Source organism: Sphaeramia orbicularis, chromosome 9 (assembly GCF_902148855.1).
Source record: "Sphaeramia orbicularis chromosome 9, fSphaOr1.1, whole genome shotgun sequence".
Classification (NCBI taxonomy): Eukaryota; Metazoa; Chordata; class Actinopteri; order Kurtiformes; family Apogonidae; genus Sphaeramia; species Sphaeramia orbicularis.
The window spans coordinates 21,010,276-21,037,498 of NC_043965.1; the positions used below are offsets into that span (position 1 = coordinate 21,010,276).

Sequence of the window (27,223 nt, forward strand, 5' to 3'; positions counted from 1 at the left end):
ATGAGGCATGAGTATCTACGGGGCGTGGTTGACGCAGCTTTCAGCCAATAGCGGTTCTCCATAACCGGAACTCTGAGAGGAGAGGGAAGTTCAGTTTGTTTAGGTCGCGGCATATAACGCTACTAAAATAGTCTTTTTATCATACAGATACAGCTTCTGCTCTATATACATCTCAGTTTGATAGCTGTGCCTCTTATTTTCAGGTAGGTTAACAGTGAATTCATCTCCAGACTTTATAGGTCTGTTAAACCGAACTTGCTAACGAGCTACTAGCTAGAAATAGCGGTACTTCCAGGGAAACACTGTAGCCTCCAGTGTATTTACAGAGCTTTTAACTTCGTACTACTTCGTCTTAGACATTGTAGTTGCATTTTGACGTTTTGTCATATCTTTGAATCGAAGTCACAGTTTTCTGTCATGTGTACATTAACTGAAGCAGAGTAGTGGAAACACTGGCATCCTGTGGTGTGGAGTAGTTGTTGCACCGAAGGTTGGCATTGCGAATGGGTCCTGTGAACTGTAACTAATGCCAGTAAAGCAGTCCGTGTGTGTTTTATGTATGAATAGACAGTGTACAACGTAAATTGTCATAGTATGGGAAGAGGTGTATCTTCTAGCTTTTATTCAGATGTGTCCCGTGAAAATGTCTGTTCAAAACTCCTTTCTAATTCCTGCAAAGACCAATGTTGGTTAAAATAACGAAAAAATACACCATTAATTAAGTTAGTTGCACAAATATTTCTTTTATGTTTTTGGTAATTGACACAGTTACTCTCTCTATTAACATAGGTGTTCTTAAATGCAACATACTGAAGCATGCAAAAGTAAATTTGTCGAAAGTGATGTTTAACTGATTTGATTAAACTGAAATAATATCAACAATCCTATAATTGGAACAGCAAACTTACCCTTACCCAAAATACACAACCTAAGTTTAACAAATCTTCAAAGATAATATTTGACCAGTCACATCTCATTCCTGCTCTAGAAAGCATTCGGCTAACGCCTGACCTGCTCTTGAGTGTGTTTGCACGTCTGTGTATGTTTTTTCTGCCTGTGCAGCATCATACATATTCTTGTATAAATGTGTGCATGTTCTATATTACACTGGATATGTATTCTTGTTATGTGCACATGTAACTCCATGACATTGATATTCAGGATTTGGTTATTTTTCATGCCTGCTTCACTGTAAACTGAGCCCTCAACAAGTCAACAAGGGGCGTTTGTTCCTAATTTGGTTGGATTTTTTTTCCTCCTCTAAAATGAGTATTTATATATTCACATCAGTGGGCCATAGGGGCTTTCCAGCAGAGATGATGGCAAGACATTAAACAAATCGTGTGTAACGACGTGATCATAAAACACAGCCCTGTGGTGTCCCACACAGACCTGTCATTATGGCAAAAAAAAAAAAAAAAAAAGAAAACACACGCACACACCATTCTCAGGTTATATACAAACACAAAACATCTCACACACATCTTTGTGATCTGCCCCCCTATGTTTTTCTCCTCATCATCATAAAAGGTGAAGAATGTACTGTTTATTTCTCAGTAGGCCTTCATGAGTGCATGTGCAGAGAAAGGCTTGATCGCCTGGAGCTTAAAGGTTTGATCATTAGATTGTTTTTAATAAGAGCTTAACATAACCATGTTAACACACTTTGGTTGACTTTATTTTCCTTTTTATTATTACTTCCACTTATTATATTATCCACGTCTGCTCTTTATAGAAACTGGGGGATGATGTGGGCCACACATGCACATGATAAAGTAAAGCCTGATTGTTACAGTGGCAAACTGGTGTTACTAACTGATCTAGATGCAGTACAATTTGCACTGTATCTAGTGTATTTATTTGCAAATCATGTTTTCTGGGCAGAATTTTTGCTTATATTTAACATTTGTCTCTTATTTTTATTTTTTACAGTGCTCTTGTATTTTTCTGTCCATTCTGTGGTTTTAATGATGTTCTTCCCCCTTTTCTCACTTAGGATCTTCCCTCTTAAGTAAATTCAGCTGCAACAAATGGCAGAGCCCTTGATCAGTGTCCAGGAGATGCAGCTCTGGCTGGAGAAAGTGATGGCTTGGGGCCAGGCTGACAGCCCAGACAATCAGAGAGACATCTGCCTGCACTTGAGCAGATTGAGGGATTTCCTCCAGAAACTCCTTACACACATCGGCAGCATGGTGAGTTGATAGTGACTGTATAGAGAGCCCAGTCCCACCTCTTCTAGTTGACCGCCGTGGCGACATAGTTTAGAAAAAATATTTATAGTAGTCAATGGTGTGAGTCAAGTCATTTTTTAATACCATTCAAATCATGCCATTAATTCCACATATGATATTTGAGTCAAGAAGTTTGTCATAAAACTGATGAAGTTTGAGACTGTCAATGTGTAATTAAATAGATGACATCCAAAAGACTTTTCAGTCACTTTGCTGCCCTAAGCCACTGAAAATGCTGCTGCTGTTTTCAACATTTTTAATATGACTGACAGTGACATGTATTACACAAGACCAAACATTTAGTCCATTGAGCTGTTTTGCACAAAACTAAAAGGTACTTTTACTTTCCTATTTTTTAGGGATGCACTGATATGTCAGCTGATATTTGCTGACACTGTATCTGCATACAAGATGTCATTTTAACAATGGCAGAGGCTGATACTTGTCTGTTGTATTATATTACAGTTATGACTTAAAATGATTGCATTTGTTCTCATTCAAAGGTAATGTAATAAAAGGTCCAAGACTTTCAAGTAGTTAAGCTTACCTATTTTATATATAATGAAGAATTCTCTGTCTCCCTGCCACAGATAAATATAAGCAAAAACAAAATAAAGGAACAAAAAATTGGGCTGTCAGCTATCAATCAAATCTTTCTTTCTTGAATATCATTACCAATATTGACCCTGCATTTTGCAATCAGTGCAGGCCTACTGTTTTTAAACAGACGCCAACTTTCTTAGCGTGTGTCTTTCAAATCATATCCTAATTCAGTGGGATCAAAAAATGATTTGCTTCTCGCCATTAACTACTGCAGTGGCTTCCAAACTTTTTCACATTGAGACCCTAAATAAATAAATGCTGTGTCTCCTCAAGCATCAAATTTACAAAAAGTGTATCTCAAATTACCATAATGTCTTTTACTGATCTTTGTTATGCATGTTCTTCTTAACATCATTTTCAACATGAATGTTTTACATTTGTTTTTCATCTTGTTATAACTTTAAAATTTTTTGTCCCGTTGTATCTTTTATGTTTTTTTATCTGGTTGCATCTGCTTTGGTGTCATTTTCTTCTTTTTTTAAGTTTTTTTACAGCTTGTTATGTCATTGTCCTCTCATTTGTCTTTCATATTTTCTTGGACTTTTTTGTGTTGTTTTTGTCTCGTTACATCTCTTACCCTTCTGTATTCCACATTAGTCACTATTTATAGACTTTTCCAGAGAACAGTCATCTGATACTTTTATGTTGAAAACTAATTCATACGTCATATGTCATGTTGTTGTTATGCATGTTACTCTGTCCATTGGCAACCCAGTGAAAAAACAGCCCTGTGACCCATTTTAGGCTCCGATCCTAAATTCTTGTCAGGCAGGACTGCTGTGTATATTTTTTTCCTTAATAAGATTCTGTGGTGCACACTGAAAGGGGTGGGACTCAGGTCATCTATTTCATCACATATATTCTTTTGTTTACTCCATAGCAATCCAAGGAAAACTCATGGGTAATTTTATGCTGTATTTACAGATGCCTGTACAATATACTGTACTTGACATACCTTACTTAATGAAATAAATGAGAACAGTTAATCAATTAGGCCAACCAGCCAAATGCACTGTCTGATAAATGAAGCACTAAGTTAAATCAAACACACACAAATACACAAGCATGCTCATATTCAATCTCTGTCCATGCCAGGGCATGAAAAGTAAGGCCAGCGCTGGTAGGGTCCTAGTAACAGAGGCTCCTCTGTGCTGTGCAGAGGCTGTGTACGTCTGGCTGGCAGTGCTGCAGTGTTGAGTTAGTCAGGTAATAGTCGCATTGGGACCTGCAGCGCTAACCTAATGTATCCCCATATCAGGTCCAGCAAATTTGGAAAGGGGGCAGAGGACAGGAGGGGTGCAGGACTCTGAGATCCCACTGTTGCTGTGTCCATGCCTACTCCTTACAGCACTTGCTCCTTAGACCTATTTGTTGCTTTCTGTAGCTGTTTTCTTTTTTCACATAATATCCTCCTTTTTCTCACTTAAAAAATCTTTTTCTTCTCAGGCTTACAGGCACGGTTTCAATATGCGATTCACTACAGTCCATATGTTTTACAGTAACACTTCGGTGATGGTTAGAATCAGTCTCACTGTCTTTCTCTGAAATACTTTCTTTTCCTCTAAGGCAACGCCATATATTTTTATAGATTGAGCTCTGACAGTGACTATTATTTTTATCTGTCTTTCTTCCTCTCTGTTGGAATTGTTCTGTGTGTACGTCATGCAGAGGTGTCAGCATGTGTACGTAGTATAATGGAGCTCATACAAAAAGAGAGAAAAGAATGGTATAGCTTAATTGGATTGAAATCCTTTTTACTGGCAGTGGACTCATAAAAGACCAGCTGAGGATAGCCTGCTTCTTGGCAGCATCTAACATCCTTTGATGACTTAACAACTCTCTTTTGGCTTATGCCAAAAGGTGGAGTAAATTTTTTAAGGAAATTTTAATTTCTAGGTTTAACACTTGGTTAGAAATTTGCATTGGTTTGTCTCAGAATTGCCCATCTTGTACAATGTTTGTATGCCCGTTGAAAGCATACACATCATTTTTTACATAGTTTTTACACTACTGACTGAGTATTCCATGGCTCCCCAAGAGGAAATCATTGGAAAGTCCTGCAATACTAATGCAAGATGGATGCAGGGTGTGGGGAATTCTACAGTACACTCAAGTATTTATGTGCTCTCCATAGTAACTTTGCTATTTATTGTCAGCACTGCTTTGATGGAGTCTCAGTGATGTCAAGGACAGAAGTGCTTCTTTACTGTTCTTTTCATTTTCAACAGCCAGAACTGTCTATAAAGTTGTCCCATTTGCTTCCCTTGTGACTTCTGTCTGAAAAATCTGCCCCTAATCTAGACAAGATATGTAGTCTCAGCCAGTGATGTGATTCCGGACAATGTTGACAAGGCTTTAATCTTTTTGGCCCTGGTAGTCGGTGATAATTGCTTTCTGTTGTTCATTCTTATGGGCATTCTCCATCCACAAAGCATTGAGAAGATCTTATTGTAAATGAACATTCCTTTTAAGTTGCATCACCAGAACACAAATGCAGATGTATACACACACACAACCTTTACCATGTGCTATTGGATTGAGGGGACGGTATGGCATGGTGTAGAAGCATAGCAGGCTATTACGGGTAACCCTCCTTGGCCTGTTACCATTCTGCTTCCCATTATTGGTGATCACATCCACTTTAATGAATCCAGTAAGTCGGCTTGTCTGATTGATGCTTTTTTTCTATGCATAGACATTAAACTACCTAATTTTTGTTTTTCTCTGTACTCCACAGAAGCTTCTTAATGTTTGCTCTGTGATTGCTTCTGATGAAAGGCACATAAAGAGGGTCCTAATGCATTTCGGCTAACTTTTATTTCCTAAGTTAATTACTTTTCTTTTTTTCTCTTCATTCCTAAATCCATTTCTTCTTCATCTCCATTTTTTTCACTCATTCGGGAATGCTATTAAATGCTAGCTCAAAAAAACACTGTGGAAATATATTCAAAAGTGCAGATTTTCTCTTCAAAAATATTATTTTACCCTACTGACTCCTTTGTGCGCACAGGACATGTAAGTTGGCCAGTTTATCTTTGTTTTAGTAACAGCACATTACTTCAACGGGCATGTATCAGGTTTTGGTGCATAGGTTTTTCCTGTGCTGTAGAGTTTAATTAGCTCCGAGCTGAACAGTATGACGGTTTGTTAAAATGGCTTGAATAATAAGTAATACTGTACGTGCACATAAACATGATTCATGCACATGTGTGCAGACATATGCTTGTAAAATTAAGTAGTACGTCACTTCTTTGATCTGTTTTCTGTATGTCCCACTGCAGTTATCATATTGTAAAACATAATGTGGTCTGTGTCAGTGTATTAAATCCAGCAAAACAGTAATGTGGAGCAAAAACACCATGGAACATCTGTGTTATACAGTTATAACAGCATTTGTCAAGCTTGGGTTGAATGTTTGTGTGTTCTGCTCTGAACCAGCACGTATCATAGCGAGGGATTTTAATGTTGAACTAAAAACAACATATTAATTGGGTCTGGTTCTGCTTAACAGCTAAATCAACCACCTTCTGTTTTATTCTGCTCTTAAATTATAATAATCCGATTTGTGGCAAGTCCATGCCTGTTTCACATTTTCTTTCCTTGTTTGTGTTGGTTTTGTTATTCAGTCATAATAAGATGGACTTGTTTTGGTTTTCTAGTAATTTCAGCAAGCAGCCATGGCATGAATGCTTTCAACTTAATGCTCACAGAAGTATTCAATTTGTTATGTTTGAGAAATCAAAATTAAAGATGACTAAAAGTTTCAATAGCAGTGTCTGTCCTGTCTTAAACCTTGTATATGCTTTAATTGGCTGTGAGATGAAATGAATCACATGGTCTGTTGTGAGCTGGATAAACAAGCTCAGACGGACACATACCTAAAGCCTTACAGGTATAGCACCCTCAAACAGAACCCTGTTCTGCACTGTGTTCTGTTTTCTGTATGTCTCACTGTCGGCTTCAGTAGGAAATTATGATCGAGGAAACAAAGGTGATGTGTGAACAACATACAGTACACCTTTAGATGTGTCTGTTATTCAGTAAAGTACTTTGCCAGCAAACCTACATTTAATTATTTTCTCTAGCTGCATGATACATCTGTGATGAATTTAAATAGTAATGAAATTATTTGGTTTCCTTGTCTTCTGCATTTTGCCAGAAATTGCGTGTGTGAAATAATTTGTAAACATAAAGAACTTGAAGTCATGTTTCATGTTTTCTCTCTGCCTCAGAGCTCCACCACAGAGGCCATGAAGACCTTGCCCCTCCTTGGCCAGTTCCTGGGTCAGCTGTGCTGGATCCCTTATGTTACTGCTGATGGTGAGTGTGCTTTCTGGACAGCAGTCTGGATGGGTTAGGTGCAGAGTAAGAGTTTCCCTTTTCAGCCAAGGCCATGTAAGGGTTAAAACACAAAACCAGGGCTTTATGACTCTTTGATTTCTGACTAATGAAATTATCAAACGGGCTGTAATTAAAGATTTGTTGTGTGTGTTTCTTTGTTTCTTTAGCCCCAAGCAGAGCACTCCTGTTCCAGTGTCTATGGGGTCTCTACTCAGAGCATCCAGACAATGCTATGGAAAGGAAAGCCAATCAGTGGATACGGGTATGTGTAATGCACTGGACAGTCACATTTCATAGAAGATTTTAGTAACAAAAAGGCCTAGGTTTAAAAAAAATAGGTAAATAATATTATGAATAGAACTAAAATATGGGTAAATAATATGAGTAGAGCTAAAATAAGAGTCTAAGAAAATATGGAAGCATTTAAGTGTCATGATAGTATGTTTTGTGATACTACTTTGATCCACTGATTGTTTTAAATGAAAAGTTCACATTGCAAAGATTCATAACATAGACAGGAAACTGTTTAAAGTCAACACCTTTAATTGAGATGTTATGTTGTTTACAGTATGGCAGTGCATCACAATATAGAAAATCATGTGTTACTTTAGTCCTCTGGGGATACAAACAAATAAAAGATGAAATAAGGACTAAGGGGACACATAGCAGTAAAATGAAGTGGACTGATCTGCTCATTCATAACATGCTTTAGTTGTTTTAGACCCTTCCACTTGTCCATCATATGCCTTTTCTGGTGATTTCCAGGCTTAATCTGTTTACTTTTTTGTGCTAATCAATTCTGGCCTCTCTTCACTTACAGATTGACTATCATTTCTTCAACAAATACTCTTAAAAGATTCTGCCTTTAGGCTGCTGAACAGATTTTCTGTCTAATTTACTTTTAATAGGAGTTCTCTTGCCAGACGTCTGTGTCTCTTCTCCAATGGGATATGAATGATGAATGAGGTTGATTGGGTTTCTGTTAGTCTAAGCTTTCAGTGCCCAGAACTGTAAAACATATTTTTAACTCAAATTAAAAATGACTGTTTCACTGCCTCTTGTCATCAGACAGCAGTCACCCTTTATATTACGGCTATTCGATTGTACTCACTGTGTAACTTTATTGTTTTTTTAAGCACACAGTGAAATAGAACAGAGGGAAGAAAAGTTTCAGCAGTTTTCAACTTTCTGAGGGTTCATGCAGATGGCTCAGATAAACAAAGTGGAACCTTCACATTGTTGCTAGATTAATTGTGTGTTTGTATTCTTTTGATTAATTTCTCATTTAATAAAACATTGTGCTAATTAAAACTGGTCCTAGAAAGTAAACCTTGAATTTGCCAGATGGTCTTTGACCTCTGAGAGGAGAAGTGGAGTACATGTGCACATTGTACTGTTTGTGTCTATGTTAGCCTGTTTTCTATGGTCATATGTCTGTGTTAATGCAGGTAAGCACATGTGTTCAGGGGAAGAAGGTGAAGTATTGATCACACTAGTGTGGCTTCTTTTGTAATCAAGGATATGGTTGAAGGAAATCCAATATGACATTTGTACTTGTAAGCTGTAAAATAGTGGCAGACACATTATCAGCCAGGCCAATTATCACATCTGATATTCTTTTATGATAACTGGTATTGTATTTAGGCCTCTTGTAATTATTGCATACCACCATTCTTTTACATAATCGTAATAATCATCTCCATCTGTTTAGTGAAACTAGCAGAAATAATCTTTTATCATTATTTCCACATTGTTTACCATTGTTTGACCGGTGCTCTTCTAATGGCATCATTCTGTTGTGTCTCATTCTTTTTCACCTGAGTTCAATTAAGATTATTTTTATTTTGTTTCTTGGTTAAATATTTCAGTAATAGGCTGATTTTGTTCATGTCATATCTGCCATTTTAAATTTTATCGGCAAATGGCAAATGGAAATATAATTAATTTGATATTTTTAAAAATCTGTGACAATACATGGCTCTTCTCCCTCACAAGGTAATGTAATAATTAAACTAATAATCAAATTATTATTAGACTAATGGTACAAAGATGGCATAACTTTGACGTTTAAATGACATAGAAAAATATGGTTAATATGGCACATGTTCTTTACATGTGCCTTTCTGTCAGTTTTTGCAATTGTTTGTTTTGTTTTTGTTTTTTTTACAAATAACTGAAATGTTTTCAAAAGGATTTAATGTTAAAACCCAAAATAAATCCCTGGGTAGCCAGAGTATCAGCGAGCAAGAGGGGCAAAGTGTTGTGTGTGTGTGTGTGTGTGTGTGTGTGGGGGGGGGGGGGGGGGGGGGGGGGGGGGCGTTATTGGTGAGCTCTCCTTACTTGTTTGATTTGACTATCATCTTAAAAGCATTTCAACAAGTGTTGGAGTTTATGTTATTCTAAAATCTCACATACATTTTTTTTTTTTTTTTTTACAGCAAACATATTGTTGTCAATTCCAAACATCGGTTATCTATCACTTTGATTACTAATAATTGGTATAAGTCTAGAAAAGATATATAACTCGTGCCCTACTATACATCTCTTTTCAACTACTCCACCTCTGCATTTTCAATTTTTAACCATAATCTGGAAATGTTTTTGAGGTGAATAAATTTAACCAGGAGTACAGTGTGCAGTCTTACATAGCAGGGAAGTATTTCTGGTGAAATAACTGAGAGGAACCTTCTCAACATTCTCTTTTTCTAATGACTCTTCCCGAAACAGATCTTAGTGCAAGTGATTATGTAGCAGCACTGACAGTCAAGGTTAACAGGTTCACTGGTAACATTCATGCTAAAATCATATGTCTATATTTTATACAGCAGGAGACCAAGAGAAATTGACCAAACAGCAGAAGTACAATAAACTTATAACCAAGCTGTAACCACCTCAGCAGCACTCTCCTCTGAAGAAGCTCCCGCTTCCCACAAATAACTGGAATGGCGGGAAATGTAAAAAAACCTATTCACCACAGCTCATCCCGTCTGGGGGAGCAGGGCAGATGTGTGGTTTTAGGCCAGAGATGCTCTGTCTCTGTGTCTCTCCCATGTCTGTGTTGTGTTGGGCGGCCTGTCCTGGAATGCAGAATGCTGCCTGTTTTCTGTTAGCCCTGTCTGATCTTGCTCCCCAACATTGCTTTCTTGCTGCCTCCATAATAGTTTGAGGGTCTGGTGCTAAGTGGCACCTAAATACTGTGTTTGTGTAAGTTTGTGCATGTGTTGGCACATGTTTGTAAGTATTTGTGCAAAAACATGGGTTTTGCTGCTACTGTATATACTGTTAGCAGCCACATGTATTTTTCTCCTTAAAGAATGATAGTGTGCAGAGTATTTTGCTTTTTCTCCCTCATGTCTTTACTTCACCCCTCCCTGTCTGCCTCTTCTCTCCACATCTGAGAGTTTTCACTGGATTTGATGAATGCTGGGCACAGCCACATAGCTGCCGGCAATGTCAGATAGTCATTAGCTGAATCGGTTTGCTCCTCTACATCCTGTACTAGCAGAGGGACCACACAGTGCTGCAGTAACATGACTTGATCTTTGAGGAGATGACAGATAAGTAAAGCATGGCAGTGTAATATTAGAGGACTGCAGGATGGAAGGTTTGATAGCTTAATCTTTGAAGTGAATCTTTAGTGACTCAAAAAGAATGAACCACAGGTAAGCCCTGGAGCTGCTGTGGCTGCTCTATAGTTCTGAAACCATACCTCTGTCTTTCCTCACATTAGCTGCTACAACCTCTTTTTATTTGGGGAGAACAGTGCAGTGTCACTTGAATTTTGGCTGGGGGACATTGACAAAAATGTTCTTCTGTATCACAACAGATTTCATTTCAATTGTAAGGCAGATTTTCAGTCTTGAGTGGAAGTTGAAGAATCCAGATGGTAGATTGTGGGTTTAAACTATTATTATTGTTTATTGTTTATATGGATCCCCATTAGCTTCCACCATAGTGGTTGCTACTCTTCCTTGGGTCCGTTACAATACACTTTATTAATTATTAACAGTTAGAACTTTACAAACACTTGCAAAGCAGTGGAACATTTCACAAATCTAAGTAAGATCAATCAAAACAAATTTTTCTAAAAAAAAAAAAAAAAAAAAAGTTAAATATTCCCAGAAAACAGAAAAAAAACGTATACTATATCACAATAATAGCAACAATCAAAGTTTTATCACCCATTATTTACAGACCAAATACATTCAGACTTTCAGCTAAAAATCCTCTTTGTCACACACTGTTGAAGTTTGTGGTAACTGAAAGGTTATTTACTTTAACATACTTTATGTCATCATATTTGGCAGCAGTTGTTTGTCTTCATTAGTTTCCATTATTATACTGACTTTTGTGCGCACCATTTTTTTTTTCATTTCTTCTTCCCTCTTTTTGTCTGTTGTTTTGACCATCTGAGGCTATACTTGTATTTCATTGGTTTTGGGAGAATTCAATCATGGCTTAGTAATTGTTAACAGACACCCATCAAAACCAGTCCAAGTCTTTGCCTCGTGCATTTTTCTACATCCTCTGTTTTAATTTTAGATTTATGGAGGGATAATTTCTATGGCAGCAGCATGTCCAAGCCCCCAAAGCCAGCTCGGTGGCGGCTTTTCTGTGAGAGAAAGATGACTTTTGACCTAAAGTATTTGCCATCCATCCATCTATTTGCCCGTCATCCCATTCCTCTGGTGACCACACCCTTTTTTCTTCCTCTCCAAAATGCAGCCATCACAGTGTGTTCCAGTCTTCCTCTGCCATTCCTTCTAACCAGGCTTCCTTTGCTCTCTCATCCCCCAGCCCCACTGTGCCTCCTTACTAAGGGTGGGATAAGTGTGATTGGTTTTGTATGTACTCGATGTGCAGGGTTTGAGGGCGCTCAGATGGTAGTGATTGGGGTTGTTTTGTGAGACTATGCGGAGGGTAAGCATCGTAGCGTGCTGTAGGGCCTGGCCAAAGAAACCACACAGCTCCACCAGCAGCACTGAAGCACTCCTCTGCCCAAGATTTTGGTTTTTCCTCTGTTACCCCTTGTTTTTTTCTGCTGTTTTTCTACATTTTGTGCCTCTTTCAATATTTTTCTCTCCTCATCTTTTCTTGATCCCCTTTTATCTACAGTTGGACGGGGATTTGTACTTTTTAGTCTCCCCTTAGTTCTGCTGAAGTCTCTTTTTGTGTTTTTGATTCATTGGAGTTGTAAAAACAGATGTGCGCTGAAGATGTGAGGCCTTGGCTGTTTCTGTTGGATCACACTTTGCAACTTGTTCCCGTGAATCAACTTATTGTGGCTGAACAGAAAGGCCTGTCTCTGAGTTAAATCAGTCTCTGATTTAATGTAATAGGTCTTTGGGTTTTCATCACACTTCTGAGTGAATGAAAATCATTGCCAAACATGAGCTGATTAATCATCTGATGGCTAAATACTCTGTGGTATCTTTTTCAAGTAAAACAAGTCAATATTTCTCAACCCTTGTTTGTACCATATCACTTATTGGTGCTGAAATTACACAGGAAAACATGACATTCAAAAGGTTTGGGAACCACCCTTGTTTTGTAACATTATGTCTAATGAGTCTGGTGTTTTATCACTTTGTTCCTTTTGTTAAGACTTGTTTTTTTTTTTCTCAGACAAGAATCAGCTTAGTTTATTAGTCTAGTTTTATCAGTGTATGATGAGGCCCCTTCTGAAAAATGCTTGTAAAACACCGAGCCCCTCTGTAACAAAGAATGTTCATTTCTGAAGTTGCTCATATGTTGTCCATACATTCTCACTTACTGGAATGCCTTCCTTCCAGTCATGTGGTTCAAATGATATGACGCCAACAGAGTCGTCCTATATTCCACTGACTAATTAGCTTTGATGTTATGGATTAAAGTCCTGTCCACTGTAATAGATATACACTTTAAAGTGCCAATAATCTGCTCCACATTGTGTTCCCTGTCCACCTACAGAAAGTCTTGTGTCAGATCACCACAGATGACGATGATGGTGCAGCACAGGCATTATTAATGGATGTGGGCCTACCACCAGCTGAGTACCATCTTAAAGTCCTGAAAAAGGTATTGACTCATTAATTCATGTCTGGGTTGATATATACAGTATTTGACATCTACAATATTGTGCAAAATGTTATGCTACCTTTAGCTTTTGTTGTTTTTGCAGGGCTGCACAAGCATACATATTTTTTATTTCTCTTTCTGTTTTCTTCACATAAACAAGAAAATATCAGAAATATGTGCACAGCTTTAAAAGGCACACAAAAAACTGATTTAAATGGCTTCTAAAGTTTAAAGTCACTATTTACTGTGACCCCTGTCCCTATGACAGGAAGCAACACAAACAGAAACATCTGACATGTGTTGAATGAAACCTGGTGTAAAGCATCAGAAAGTGAATGTGATAAATCTCATATTGTCTGAACAAAAGAGTAAAAAATGTTCTTTTCTCTGAAACTTTTGTTTTTACTGCTGTACATATGTCCAGATTGTATCTTAAAACTTAAACAGAAATGCATTCGCATGGTCATTATAACTTTACTAACAATGTCAGCCTAAGATTTTTGCGCAGTTTTGTGTGTGTAACATAAATTCAATGCATGTGATTTCCTCTCCACCATCCTTTTAGACGGTGGCACTGCTACGGGAAAATATAGGGAAGAGCTGCAGTTCTCCATGTGGCATAAGCCAAAGGTAAGGAAGCTTTAAGATTAAAAAAACAGATGTGTTCTTTATGCACAAATCTCTCTATATAAATGTTACAGTAAAGTATCAGAGTATACAGCTTTTGACATGGACTTAAATTTCTGCAGTCAGTTGATACACTTAACCCATAAAGACCCAGCACTATGTTTGTGTCAATTCCCAAGTGAAATTTTTTCTATATCTAACCTTTCTTAAGTGATTTATCACCATTTATTATAATATTATCTTCTGTATTTTACTTTTTATCAACATGAATTCAGGTATTTTCCTATATTTGATTTACTCACCATGAAGATGTTCATAAAAGCTCAGATTAAAGTTGAGGATTATTTTATCAAAAACAGAAATCTGCAGAAAAAGTGACTTTTTCAGTAAAATACATCAACTGAATGTAAACCAAGCATTTTTTTCCTCTGTCATTGATCCATGGGTTTGGATAATCAATGTTGTAGAAGATGGCAGTGTTTCCACGTTCACTCTGGAGCCTCTGAACGTCCAAATGGGTCATATCTGATAACCATAAAAAGATAAACTACATTTTACACCAATTATTTACATGGATTGATAGGATTAATGGATCAACATTTTAGATCAGTAGATGCTTTTGGTCTGTGGTGGATGTTTGGGTCTTTATGGGTTAATGTAAATTTTGGTCTATGTTTAATATGTGCAGGTGTTCATGCGATCGCATTCTGGCCACATCAGAAGCATGTGTGCCTCTTGTCACCTGTCCCGAGGCTGCTTCTCTCATTGGAGCACTGCTGCAGACGCCACTGACTTGTACTAAGGCAGCTCTTAGCGAGGACTTCCTTGATGCTCTAAGCTCCGCCTACTCCTGGTATGACTACAGTGTTTAACACAATTCAAACAGTACGACCCATAACACCTGTTTTCCCAAATGGATCCTATAAAATCTTGTAATGACATAATCAAGCTTGCAGATGGAATACTTCTAGTGATATGATTCACAATATTCTTTCTTTTTTTTTTTCCCCCTTCCTCCTTCTTTTCACAGCCAGCGCTTGTCATTAGAGGAACAGGCAGTCGTCTCTCTGTGGTATCACAGTCTGTCCAGCCTGGAAGAAGCAGTCCTCAGTCTGTTGGAGTCTGTTCTTGCCAACACAAGGCCAACTCCACAGAGGCTTGAGCAGCAACTAGCACAGTCACTGTTGGTGGGTCATAAGGAATTATAACATCACATTGCATTTTTGGGACATACACCACAAGATTTGCCAAAAATCTGCCGAACTACAGTGGCATTACATCTAATTTTGAGAGATATTAATAGATGTGGGTTGTGTTCTTTTCAAAGCTGCATCGTGGTTCAGACCTCACAAATGAATCAAATTGTTCCCCTTGTGAATCTTCACATCTCTATTAGTACTACCCTGTGGAAAGATTTATGCTCTGCTTTTGTAATGTATTTGTACAGCAGTGGAGGGACACGGGTATTGAAAAGATGCAGCTGTTTATACTATAGCTAGTTGTCTCATTCTGAAAGCATTTTTTAAATAAAAGGGAGTCCAGTTTTATTCAAGTGTTTATAGTAATTGCGGAAAAATTAGTCATGTACAGAAGAAATGTCATATAATAGATTGCAACACACTGAGAATCATTCATTCAAATCTCACTGACTCATGGACTATAATTGAATGAAGGAGTAATGCAAATGAGAAGTGGCTGTTAAGTATACAGTACTGTGCAATAGTCTTAGGCTACCTTTAGTTTTGTTGTTTTTGAGGAGTTGAAATGAACGTATATATTTATCTCTCATTCTGTTTTCTTCAGATACAACATGAAAATACATGAAATATGTGCGAAGCAAAATGTAAGAAAATGAACTAAATGGGTCACTGTTTATTTTGACCCCGGTCCCCATGACAAATAGCCCAAATAGTTAAAAATATCTGGTATAAAACATCTGAACATCTGGGGGTGGCTGTGGCTCAGTTGGTAGACAGAGGGTCGTCCAATGACCGAATGGTCGGCGGTTCATTTCCTGGCTCTTACTGTCCACATGTCGAAGTGTCCTTGGGCAAGACATAAATAAATAAATTGCTCCCCGTAGGGCCTGGCAGCGCTTTGCATGGCAGCAATCACCCATTGGTGTGTGTGTGAATGAGTGAATGTGAGGCTTTGTAAAGCGCTTTGGGCACCGTGAAGGTGTGAAAAAGTGCTATATAAGTGCAGTACATTTACCATCTGAAAATTAATGTAATAAATCTCATGTCTGAATTACAGGGTTAAAGACATATTAAGTGCAAAGAGATCACACTAAATACTACTTCTTGGGTTTACAGAACCTGTTTATTCCTTGAAACTTATTTTTATTGCTGTACCTACTTCTCATATATTCAGATTGTATCTTAATACAGAGACTGAGAACAAACTAAACAGATGTTGGCCCAGGACCTTTACATAGTACTGTGGATTTAAAATAATTTGGTCTTTATTTAATGTATTTATCTCCATGAGCATTTATGCTTAATAGTAAGAGCTTCTTAAATGACAACACAACAAATGCATTTATGTTAATTGGAAAAGACTAATATTCACATGGGAAAGTTTGAAAAAAGACTTCATTTTCACTTCTTTCTCAAATGAAATGTGTGAATATTGCTATTACACCACAACATCTTCTGTTTGCAAAGTGAATTGGCTGCGTCTAAGACTATTAATAAATTAGTGACATATTACTGTTGTTAAAGGGGTTTGCAAAGTACATTGTTTGACTCATCTGCCTTGAATTATCATAGAATTAAGAGAGAAATAATTATGCACTCCATATGTGTTTAGCTTCACTTTGAAGTGCTGTGTAAACCGTCAAACCAAACATTTTGATTGTGAGGCCTTGTGATTTTATTATGAGGTATAGTGTTGTACTGTTTTCATATATGCATAGCTCTTGGAGACATTCCATTGCTTTTTGGTGGATCTTTATTGACTGTTTTTCCCTGGCGAACTCACACCATTTGGCTTTGCTCTGCATGCATCTCACATCATTTGGCTAGCTTTTAACTGCGTCTCACATCATTTGGCTTGTGCTGCACAGACTTTACAGTGCTGGGTAAGTACTGAACTCTGTGTCACATTAGTCCTCAACCATTCTGCACTTCATATAATCTAAGATCACGACCTGCTTGAAAAGTCAGATTTTATTTTTGATCTACTGATTTTTGCAGTTCGATTTCTACATAGCAGTAAGAACACCAACAGTTCCTTGTGTTCTTTTTAATATTGCTACCAGGGGTTATTCTTTATAAGTAAAATGTGTCACTGAAACCAGATAATTAAGGAAATAAACTGAGAAGATGCAACAATATTGACATCACTCTAGAGTTAATCTGCATCAATATTTTTTGCTGCACATTGTTTTCACAGAATCTTTCTTTCCAGCAATGGGGCACCTTATGTACACAATTACATAGTTCTTCCTTCTGTCCGAATTACTGACTTCATTGCTTTTGGTAGCTTTAAATGCCAGTGAAACTCTAGTCGGAAACAAGAATTTACCTGCCATCTTACTTCGTGTTAACTGAGCTTGAGTTTGTCAGTTGTGTCACTCCTGTTTTCCCAGGGTGATGGTCTACTTGAACTGTGTCATTCTGTGTACATAGCGGGCTCGCACTATGCACACTTTTTGAATTTAGAAACCGTGCTCACAAATTAAAATAGATTGGAACTCACTAGTCTACATGTGTTTGAATTACTAGCATTGCATGTCCAGGACTAGGCTTTCCTGTTGATTGCACTTGATTCCATCATTTTGAGCTTGTAGATGCAACTAATCAGGTATGCATGTCAAGGAGAATAGTTTTGTAAACAGTTGAACTAACTCTGTTTGTGTGTGACGGAGTCTGTGTAAAAGAGGAGATCCTTGACTGTTTACTTTTCTGTCCCATCACGGATCTGTTTGTTTAAACTCTTATCCGTCTGTGATTGACCTCAGTTTTTATCACCTTGGTAGTTCACACGCACATGTATGCATGCGTAGCCTCGCACACACATGCTAGTTGCCACGGTTTTGTTTATGATATTACATCTGGTATAGTGTGCTGTGTCGTTAAGAGGGTTTCACTTTGCCTTCAGGTTGTTTGGATGTCAGATGTGTGTTTCATGCGTGTGTCTGTATATGCTTTGTCTTACATGTGTGCATCTGAGAGGACTGGCTTGCCTCTTTCTTCGCCTCCCTTTCACTCACTTGTTTAAACTGCAATCAGAAATGGGAAACATGAAATTAGACTCACATTCCTCATTTTGGTTTGTCCCACCCCCCCTGTGATTCAGTGAGACGCAGGCCCAATAACAATAAACACTCACTTCCTGGGCCTTACTGCCAAAAACAGGATGTTTGTTGCGTGCTGTAATTGACCCTCCTTGAAGTGTTAGTGGTAAGGTATGGAGGAGGATGCTAAAAACACCCATCTGTTTTCACTGGGGGGAGCCATGACAGTTCACACACATGTACGCAGGCTGGCATGAAACAGACCAACACAGATGCACACGTGTATGTCTGTAGTGATGACTACATCAAACCATAGGTTCTGTTATACACATACGTGTTAATGTAAACTAAGATGAGTTTGATTAATACTGTTTCTTTTAGGAATGGCCCAAAAAACAGTAACACACATGCGTAAGAACTGAGGATCAAAGCACTTGAATTGAGGAAAGTGAAAACTATGTAATGCCACTGAATAACCACTGGGTGGAGCTCTTTGTTCTTGGAGGTTCTGGTCACTTCTGCCTTGACCAGAGGGAAAAAAATATTTTAGCATCCAGGATTATGTATCAGAGCTGAAATGGAAGCAAAGTGATTCAGAAATATCCATGACACTTAGAATTTACTTTCTTTTGCTGCTAAAATAGTTTATTTGACTTTGTTTTCAATAACAGAAATTCATCAGTAATTTGCCCTCTTTCACACTTTCTAGTATTCTGTTGTACTTTAGGATTGGTCCATGAAATGTAGACAACATGTGGTCCTCCTATAGTGAAGTGTATGTCCCTATATGAAAGTGGTTAGAGGGAGAATAATGAGGGACTGTAAGATATATAAACATGCATAGGGAGGTGGATGGGAACAGTACAGCTGTTAAATGTTTGCACTGGGGCGTTTTAGAATGTGTTAAATCTAAAACATATGATGAGTGTACATTAGCTGGAGATGAGAGAGTAAGTGTGTGTGAAGTAAGGACTGACAGAGTGGTAAACTGAGTGGTTAATATGGAGAGAGTGTGACTAGAGAGGAGCGAAGGTGCTGTGGTGGAGGTTTGTAGACAATACAACAGTGACACCTTGTGGTGTATGTTTTGGGTCCATACATCCTTAATTACCCATAAGTATAAAAGTCTGTTCATGGTTATAATCCGCTTTTTTTGTCAGTAGTGTTGGATTGTTTTTGTCTTTAATCTGAATGTGAAACACTACTTTATTGCCGTTCTCATCACATGTCTTTGTGTGTTTCAGCCTAAAGCCTGTGTTCAACATTGTTCTATATTCTTGGTTGTAAACGACATTTTCAGGTGAGTGCTAGCGTGTTCATCTTTTATTCATGCAGTGTCTACAAAAGCATGATAAGCAGTATGATTGGCCTCTTTCCTGTGACTTTGTTCATCAGATCTGTTTTAAAGTGGTGTGTGTGTGTGTGTGTATGGTTGTGTGCCTTTCAGGTTTACCCTTAAGCAAGCAGAAGAAAATGAGTCTGTTAGGCGTCTTATCCAAGCCTTCACCAGCTGTTTCCTCAGGGAGCTGGCACTGCAAGAGCCACGGGTATGGTTTATCTTCTTAACAAAAAATGTAAAAGTGTGCTGTGAATATTTATTTGCAGTAAAATTTAGCGCTGAGAGGCATAATGAAGTCATAGATTTTCCCTCTGCTATCTGCTCTTTGCCAGGGAGAATCTTTTATAAGTTATAAATATTGAGGTGCAGCTACCACCTACTGAGACACTGGAGACTCACTGTATAATGTGCCAACACTTGGCACGTGACAAGTGAACAGGGACAGATGTTCTTATCAGGGTGCTGCCCTGGAGAACTGACCTCTAATACAGTTTATTGTCTACAATAAATTAACAAGAATAGCCATCCAATGCGCTCAAAGGAACTGAAAGGGTGATCATTTTTCTGCCACAGGCTTAGATGCGCTCACATAGCTGAACAATTATCTCTGCTCAACAGACAAAATAGCATAACAATGAATGACTTCTCCACATCTTTATCATCTAATCTCCTGCTTATAGTCTGCACACTACATTTCACACATCTGCCTTGTACACACTGAATACAAATTGCTTTTAATCATTATCTTGCAGGTTATTCTTTTATACAGATAATTCACCTGCAATGTGGGGAAACTTTCTGGAGCTGTTGCACTGATGCAGCACTATGTCTTAAACTTCTGCCCTGCCCTCACATATATAGTACATACTATAGGCCTGTTGTAGTATAGGGGACCTGCATCATCCATCAACACAGTCTTTGTGACTGCAGGGAATTAGCTGGCAACCACCAGTCAGCCATTACTGTCAAAAGGCGAAAAACAGATGTGTTACTATGCAGGTTTGATGTATTATCTGCCTCACGCTTTTGTGAATATGATTGTATTCCTTTTCACTGCTATTAACCAGTAGATGGCAGTGCTACAGTGTATTTACAGGGGACTTAATGGTTGTAGTCACACTGCACTAAACGCTACCTATTACACGCTACATTACACATTAGCACCTACTGTATCACTGTTACACAGCGTCCCATTCAAAATGCCATTTTTCAGGCTTTCAGGGCACAGTGATGTATGAGTTAGAGGCAAGGATGATTTACATTCATGAAGTTGAAGAAATTTTCTTGCCTGTTTCAGAAGCGTGTACCTTTGAAGGCCTTCTTTCCACAGTCACCTCAGTCTCTTCTTGTCCCTCTTTTGACCAAGCCATCAGGTAAGTGTGTGTGTACAGATATACTCATGTGTATGTGTGTGAGACCTGACACAAAGCACAAAACCTTGTATTGTGAGGAAAGTGTCACTTCTAGTATTCTTTAACTATGTGTCAACACAGAACTCCAGCTGCAGAGTGAGTTGGGTCTTGTGTTTCTGGTTCTTCCTCATCAATAGTCAGTGGTTAACAATTGGTTAAGTGTTTTGACATGATGTGGAACGGAAGTGAAGCTTTTGCATTCCCAGTGTCATTGCTCATGAAAGATCTATACAGATGATTAATGAGTTTCCTTCTGCTTTCATTTTGGGCTGATCGTCTGGCACGAACACGCTGCTACACCTGTTTCATGTGCTCAATAAGCAGCATCCATTTCATACACATTGAATATATATTACCTTTACTGGGGGGATGCAGGTAGGTGAATGCAGGGGCACAGCGGAGCAGTGCTTATCAGTGTGTGTCCAGACTGGCCTGTAGGCAGGCATGATTTACATGAATGGAGCCATTTAGGGACACACTGGAGCCCAGCCAGACCTCTGGGTTAATTATTACTGCGTATGTGTGTGTGGTGAAGGCCCATTTTTTACTGGAGACTGAATGGAAATAGTGCTGTGAAAAGTAGAGGGTTTGAGGTTTTATCATGATTTGTTCTCCCTCTGAGAAATGGTAAATTAAGACATTACTTTGCATTGTTAAAACACAGCCTGAGGGGCAGACAGGGATCTAGATATCAAGGAATTGACGTATTTGTCAAAGTTAGTTAATCAGGCTAATGTAGGTGTGGTTTCAGCATAGAATTTGGTCATGTAGAAAAGTTATTTTTAACAGAACTATGTGGAATGTGATCACTGCTGTGGCACATTACGCAGTGGAAAAAGTAATTGCAACTTCTGGTTGATTCTGTTCTGCCTGGATAAATACTCATGGCTAATATTTGGAAAATTCTCAGTGAAAGTCATTTCACATGGTAAACTAAACATTGAGCTCATTGCTAGATTAGAATTTTGTGGATTCTGATCGATTGGAAAAAATGTAAATTTGTTCTACAAGTACCCATTATGTCTGTATATTGGTGTCTGCTGTTTCAGAGATGCCTCAGGATGCTTGGAGACATCACCTGAACTGGCTCAGCGGCTCATTACAGAGACTGGCGGAGGAGGAAGAGGACAGAGACGGAGACGGCAGCACCAGGTTTGAGTGGGAAAAGCTTGCAAAGAGATTGTGGTAATGTGTGTCTGCTTTGCCCTGCTGAATGCCTGTGTGGTGTTCTTATTTCCATTAGCTCCTGTTGAGGGGGTGGTTAGTTAGATATTTTCCCCTTGCATCGCAGCAGAAAGGTCCTGGTGCACTGCATGGCTCCTCCAAGCACTCATTAGAGACTATTAGCTTTGGGAAAGAGAGAGCTGTGGAGGAAACAATGTTGGAGTGCCCAATAAGAGTGAGAAAAGGAATCTAAAAGAAGAATAACTAGGGAGAACGAGGACAAAAGAGAAAATAGATATTAGCATAAAATAAAAGTACAAAGCTAGCCTTGGTTTGAGGGATATGGAGAGAAATATGATAAGAGACACAGATAAAACGCAGATAACAGTTGATGTCGTAGAGATGGCGACGATACCCTCCAGCTGCGGTTTTTAACAGGGCCCATTATCCCCACCGCTGCTCCATTCTGGAGCTTCACGCAGAATTCCCAAAACATAGTTCTGAGCCAGCGGTGGGAAAGTAGTGTGTTGTGTTGCTCTGAGCGAAGATGCAGCTGCCAGGGCCCTGCAGAGGGGTGCCGCTGTTCGTATGTGGGAGCCAAGGGGGAAGAGGGAAGAGAGCTCTAATGATGGTATTAGGGAAATTTGAGAGAGAGCCTTATCCCTGCTCTGCTCTAACGTCAAGTCGTAGTCTCACTGTTGCAGCTGTGTGGTTGTGTATCACTATGTTGCACTTTAGTTCCTCTGTCCAAATCTCTGGCGTTCAGTCTCTACATTTTACATTTTAACATAAGGAATCCCTGATCATCCTATCTAAGGTGGCATAACAGTTCTTTTAATTACTGTTTGTCCAATCGGCAGTTCAGTATGTGAAGATATTTTTCCAGTATCCAATCTAATCCAATCCAACTTTAAAACAACCACAGTGGACCAAAGTGCTGTACAGAAAAATAAATAAAAAACCAGAATAACAGAGTAAAATCCAAGAATAGATTAAAAGACATTGAACAACTGTAAAAAATAAATAAATAAAAATAAAAATACAGAAGAATAGATAAAGCCTAAATAAAAGAATAAAATACAAGAATAGATTAAAACATAAAAAGCTGTATAATTAAAAACAACAACAAATAAGAACAATAAACAAATACCAAATAAAACAATTGAATAAAAATAATACATTCAAATATCTCATGTGGTTTCAAAAGCCAAGGAGAAAAGATGGGTTTTAAGAAGGGAAGTAGTATCACAGAAGACAAAGACAATCTTCGTGACTGTATTTTCTGTATGATAGAGTAGCTACAGATGAATCTCCTGGTTAATCTGAATATACTGACCAGAGCTCTAATCACTTCCTTTTATTATGTCCCACTTTCTGTGTCGTGACATCCCCTCACCCATTCCTCAAATATGAGATCTCAGAAGTGTTGTACACAGTGAAGTACTATTATGTATGGAAATGTACTCAATCAAGTCTTGAACACAAGTGATTCTCAGCATTCATATCTGCTCCTCATTGTGCGGTAACGCTCCACCGAGACTCAGGTTTTGTTCCATTTGTGTAAAATGCTTTGCTTCTGGTTGTTTGTTCTCTGTTCTATTGTCCTTTGTTGAATGAGTTAGGAAAAATGTTTCAATCACAGTTTTGTCTCTGCTCCTGTGACGCAAACAGCGCCAAAGTATTTGTCATATAACATTAGTTTCTTCCTCTCGACAAATGTATCAAAATACCTCCAACCTCATTAACTTAATAGCCAGATTTATGTTTAACTGGCTTGGACGGCCACTCAAGTGTAAATTATTGGAGTAACAATTATCAGTTCTATTTTACAATGGTAGCATTTTGTTAGTGTAGTTACTGCCGAAGGAAAAGATTCACACATACCTTGGAAAAACTGAGGCTAATATGGGTTAAGTGCCAGCCTACTTTGGAATTAACTGAGACCACCCTACTTGCTCAGGTTATAAATGTTATTGCACTTTTAGCCTTTTTCATAATGAAACTGTTAACTGTGATAGATTGGATAAAAAAACTTTACCACTTCTTTTTTCTCCAGAGCTTTTTGCCACTTGCTATAGTCTTCACAGGCATGAACATAGTTTATACAATTGTCACAGAAGATGGTTAGTTCTTATTGTTGTTTACGGAGGATATTTCAGTCATATTATACACTGATAACCACCAGAAGATGTGGTTTTAAGCTCCACAAAAGAACGAATAAATGAGCCTTGACATAGTAATATTAGCACACAAAAGTCATAAGTGTCATTTCGTTAAATCCCAACTTTATGGGACTTTTGTTGAGTACAGTTTGTCCTTCTGTCCTATAGAGGGCACCACAAGCTGTTCGAGGCCTGGTTCCTGCTGGTTCGATGTGCCCACTGGGTGGAGGTAGCTATCCAGCTTCTGGTGACAGCAGGGTCCGAGGACTGCAGCCTTCTCCTGTGGCTGCTCTCGTTTTATCATCACCCCACCAACAGGGGGCACCACAGAGATGAACAGCTGGTAGGATGACACCCCCCCCCCTCCAAAAAAAGAAAAAAAAGCTCTGTATCATTTTTAACCTTACTTTTTCATTATCTATTCTAACCCACTAACCTATTTTATGTCTCACTTAGTTAATGCATTTTATCAACAACACCTCTGCAGCTAAACAGTAAAGCTCAACACTGTTGCCCTTTGAAGGTTTGATATTAACTTGAGGAAGTTGAATGGATCCAATCTTGGCTATTCTGTCGATAACATGTACACTGTCATAACTCAACAATACAAGAATGTGTACGGTCTATTATCTGTGTTTGGCAGCTGTGTCATAGCCTCAAGACAAATACAGAGAAGAAACAATAATGCATTAAAGAATAAATTATGTATTAGCCCTATCTGAGAGGGAGACATTGGTGAGGGAGGGAAGGGTGAAATGGGTGATGTAGTATCGATTTCTCAGTAAGTGTCTGGCCAGTTGGCCTGAGTTTCATCTCTCTGTCTCCCGTTTGTCCGCCTCCTCTCATAACCCTAGGAGACTCATTGTCGTCTCCGTCATCTCTCCCATTACGATCTTAAGCCCAGCTCACACAAAGTTATCTTTCTCCATCGTTTACGAATTACTAATCTATTGATTTTTATTTGCAGGAAAGATACTTAAAGTAATACTCGTTTCTAGTTGGGCACATAAATAAAACTGAATTTCCCCCTACGACCATAAACTGACATGCTATTTTTGTTTCCTAGGTACGCATCAAAGAAGCATGGGACCATCTACACTCCGTTTTCTCAGTCGTAGGTCATCCTCTTCCGGTCGATCGGTTGCAGTCACTGGCCGCCCTGCTGTCATCTCAACCTCAGCTGCCCTCACCAGCTCCTGTATCGATCCTGAACCTCTTGGTCAACTCTGCTGTTTTCTCCCAGCAATCGTTGAATGCATCAACAGAGATTTTCCACACGGTAAGGAAATGGGGTGATTTCTTCTGCCCAAAGTAATTTGTGATTTGCATTTTAATACAGACTACATTTACATGCACACTAATATTCCAGTTTTTTCTTAATTCTGAAAAGGACAATATTCTGAATAAGCTGTTTACAATGAAAATGAATATTCTTCTAATATTCCTCTTTACTTGCAGCCATGCATGCCCCATTAAAAATATTTTAATGTTTAGTTTTCCACCATGGTAGACATCCCAGACTCACAGCCGCCTCCTTTTTTCCCCCTTTCCGAAAAAGGTCGACTTTACACTATTATTCTTCCATATCTGTAAACTTGTTTATATCCTCTGTCATGATGTTTAACAGTAGGTGTGTTTCTCCTTCCGACCAGAGATGTAGACTTCCATCTCTACTACAGAAGATTTTTATCTTTACTCCACCTGACCATAAACAGGGGCCTTGTGTCACAACCTGCTGTAAAACGCACAATTTAGATTCATTTTCCAAATGTGCTGTATACATGTCCAAAGAATCCTCATAAAAACAGAATAATGTAGGCAGATCCAACATGTCTGAATCAGAAAGATATTCAATCCAGAAAAAAGCACAAGTGGAAAATGCTGTTTATATGACAATTGTTAAATTCAGAATACTGTCAAATTTGAAATAATAGTGGAATATTAGTGTGCATGTGGACATACTCTGAGTTATGATTAGACACTATAAACTATTAATTTACACTATATGAAAATGTTGAATGCAGTTTTCTGTATTTTTGGATTAGATGTTTACTAGTTCGATGAAGTCTTGCTTGTGTGTTTCCCTCATTTGAGTTTGTATGCTTTTGTCTGTCCAGGTGGTGGATCGGTCTGGTCTGGTTGAGGAAGCAGCGTGTGCTCTCAGTTCACTGGAGCTCAGACTAAACGGTGGAAGCTGCTCATCAAGCGATGCTAACCGAGTTCACCTCAGGATCAAGGCTCTTCAAAACACACTTGCACATATGCACGCACATGCCTCGACGCACTAAAACAGGTGGGAGTGCATGGCAGCACACACACATTAATGCACAGAACCACAAAGGAGCGAGTTCACCCTCAGCTCGGTGTTTTCGTTAGCAGAATGACAAATAGCCACTCTGTTGTGTAGATATGCTGCGGTAAAATGACAGGAGTGTGTCAAAACAACACAGCGAGGAAAGATTATGTGGAGAGGCTACAATTATACGCATACACAGAGAACACAGCTACAAGGCCCACAAGGACACTTCACCAGTGACAGATCACACTGCAAAGAAGCAGCAGCTCGTACAACGTGTCAGTGTCCTCCCACTCGTATAATTGTTTCACAATATAAATCCTTCATGCTACACATGCTCAGGGGAAGATATTTAGGAATGGAGGAAAGGAAATTCAAATGCCAATCAATATGTATAATTAATATTTGTGCTGAAATGTATTTTTAATAAAAATAAATATTATGTGATGTGATTTTTGAACACTGATTGTACAAAATATAAATATTTAACAAAATACTGATGCGCTTGTGTGTGCATATGTTAAAAATTACCACATGACTTTACAATTAAGAAAAAAAAACACTTTTTGAGAAAATCTCTGTTTTTGGGCTTTGTGGCAAACTCATATTATAAACTGTTGATGCGCTGGAATTGGATAAAAATATAGACATATTTTTCTTGATGTGAGTGTAATGAAATGAAATATGAGTTGCAGAATGAATCACATAATACAGGAAATGCAATATAGCTGCTTGACTTTAGTTGGAAAAA

The 27,223-nt window shown here is 38.4% G+C and overlaps 1 protein-coding gene across 1 annotated transcript; it reads left to right on the forward strand.

Moving 5' to 3' along the window:
• The first annotated feature begins 71 nt into the window (after positions 1-71).
• On the forward strand, positions 72-27,197 carry fancc (FA complementation group C). Its single transcript, XM_030144040.1, has 15 exons — positions 72-203; positions 1,997-2,192; positions 7,067-7,154; positions 7,343-7,437; positions 13,125-13,232; positions 13,798-13,862; positions 14,548-14,712; positions 14,890-15,046; positions 19,344-19,399; positions 19,547-19,646; positions 20,736-20,811; positions 21,900-22,002; positions 24,345-24,519; positions 25,243-25,455; positions 26,294-27,197. Exons 2-15 carry the CDS (start codon positions 2,031-2,033, stop codon positions 26,462-26,464), a joined length of 1,734 nt encoding a protein of 577 aa, XP_029999900.1. The 5' UTR covers positions 72-203; positions 1,997-2,030; the 3' UTR covers positions 26,465-27,197.
• The last annotated feature ends 26 nt before the right edge of the window (positions 27,198-27,223 follow it).

Bases quoted from the DNA above. Each gene is read 5' to 3' on its own strand.
- fancc (XM_030144040.1), top strand. From the start codon at position 2,031: ATGGCAGAGCCCTTGATCAGTGTCCAGGAGATGCAGCTCTGGCTGGAG. The intron at 2,193-7,066 runs GTGAGTTGATAG...TCTCTGCCTCAG, and splicing joins TTACACACATCGGCAGCATG to AGCTCCACCACAGAGGCCAT. The intron at 19,647-20,735 runs GTATGGTTTATC...TGCCTGTTTCAG, and splicing joins TGGCACTGCAAGAGCCACGG to AAGCGTGTACCTTTGAAGGC.